The 1,349-nt window shown below is 33.7% G+C and overlaps 1 protein-coding gene across 1 annotated transcript; it reads left to right on the top strand.

Moving 5' to 3' along the window:
• Window positions 1-521: 521 nt before the first annotated feature.
• On the top strand, window positions 522-1,269 carry LOC106691953 (uncharacterized; the record flags this gene model as incomplete). Its single annotated transcript, XM_067046882.1, is given in 2 exon segments — window positions 522-637; window positions 741-1,269. Coding segments are annotated over 2 exon segments (188 nt in total), but the record flags the coding sequence as incomplete, so codon positions are not given.
• Window positions 1,270-1,349: the final 80 nt, after the last annotated feature.

The raw sequence follows: 1,349 nt of genomic DNA, 5'->3' as shown, positions 1-1,349 counted from the left end.
TAAACAATCAAAACTTAAAGTAAACTAACCTCTTGAACAAAATCATTCCTATTTACGATATTTGCATTCACCCTGGGAAGCTAAGAGCCAAGCTCTTCCCCACCACAACTTATGGAGGAAAGGGCCCCGAAGATCGGCGTTTCTCTCTCAACCGCATCACTGGTATTAAGAGCCGGTGGAGGATGAGTAAAGGCACTAGCCGCAGGCTTTCATGACATGGATGGAGAATCTGGCAATTACCAGAACTCCAATATAATTATTTAAAGTAGGTCTCTGGGTTACTGCCGTTTCAACCGTCGGGGATTGTAGGGATGGGTAATGTTGGATTAGGATTGTGCTAGGGAATTAGCATTCGACGTTATAAAAAAAAAATCATGTAAGTATATATATATATAATCGTCTGTTAATCAGTATGCATTTATTAGGAACTGATGCGTATTTTGTTTGACATTTTTCCCCGTTTTAGTTAACCAAAATCTAGACAAAACAAACATATTTCAAAACGAAATATCTATTTTCAGAGATGAAAGATATCGTGAGTCATATCGGTCCTCCACCACCTGGTATGGTTCGATGTATGCCAGGATGGTGTTGCCGAACAGGACAGGATTGTGGCCCATTTAAGCTGTGTTACAACGTAAGTACGTTTAAGTAAGTAAATATTAAATACTAAATTTTATATATAATTAGTTAAAATATCTTTTTGTTTTTGTAATGGTTATATTGCTCTCGTTTTATAGGAGAATTGGACCAATGATACCCTGTTAATTTCGAGATCACTCTCAGTACAACAGTTGAATAACTTAAGCTGATATTAAGAACATTTTGTTTTTTTAAGCATTGCATACAAACCTACTGTTATATTTAATAAGGAAAAAAATAAAATTAAAAAAAAATTAACCTGTTCCTCACTTATTTTAGAAATGAAAAAGTCGATACAGAGAGATCAGTTTCGCGAAAATGACTGCGTGAAATGAGAAAATATATTTTTCCAACTCTACCAGTTGGGAGAAATGTGAGATTTTTTATTTTATTACATCACTGTTATTTATTACAAATTACCCCAGACATCTAGAAAGGCAGTTTCTATTTTCACTGCATCACACTTTCAGAGCTACAAAAATTGCGGGGCCACAATGCCGGCAAAAAACATTAAACGACACCCTTTTCGAGTAAAAAAAAATTAGTGTGATTATCCATAGAGGAGTTAAAGATGTATGAAGAGAATTAAATGAGTGCAAAGTAAATGATGAAATATACAGTATTTAGTGCAATAGTGGCCAACATATTTTTTAATAATTAATTACACATGTTTAATAAAATTAATTAATTCATTCGTTGAATGCTAA

This window comes from Halyomorpha halys, unplaced genomic scaffold (genome assembly GCF_000696795.3).
Source record: "Halyomorpha halys isolate HHAL.00 unplaced genomic scaffold, Hhal_1.1 Scaffold5722.1, whole genome shotgun sequence".
Lineage (NCBI taxonomy): Eukaryota > Metazoa > Arthropoda > Insecta > Hemiptera > Pentatomidae > Halyomorpha > Halyomorpha halys.
This window is presented reverse-complemented; position numbering and strand designations above follow the sequence as displayed.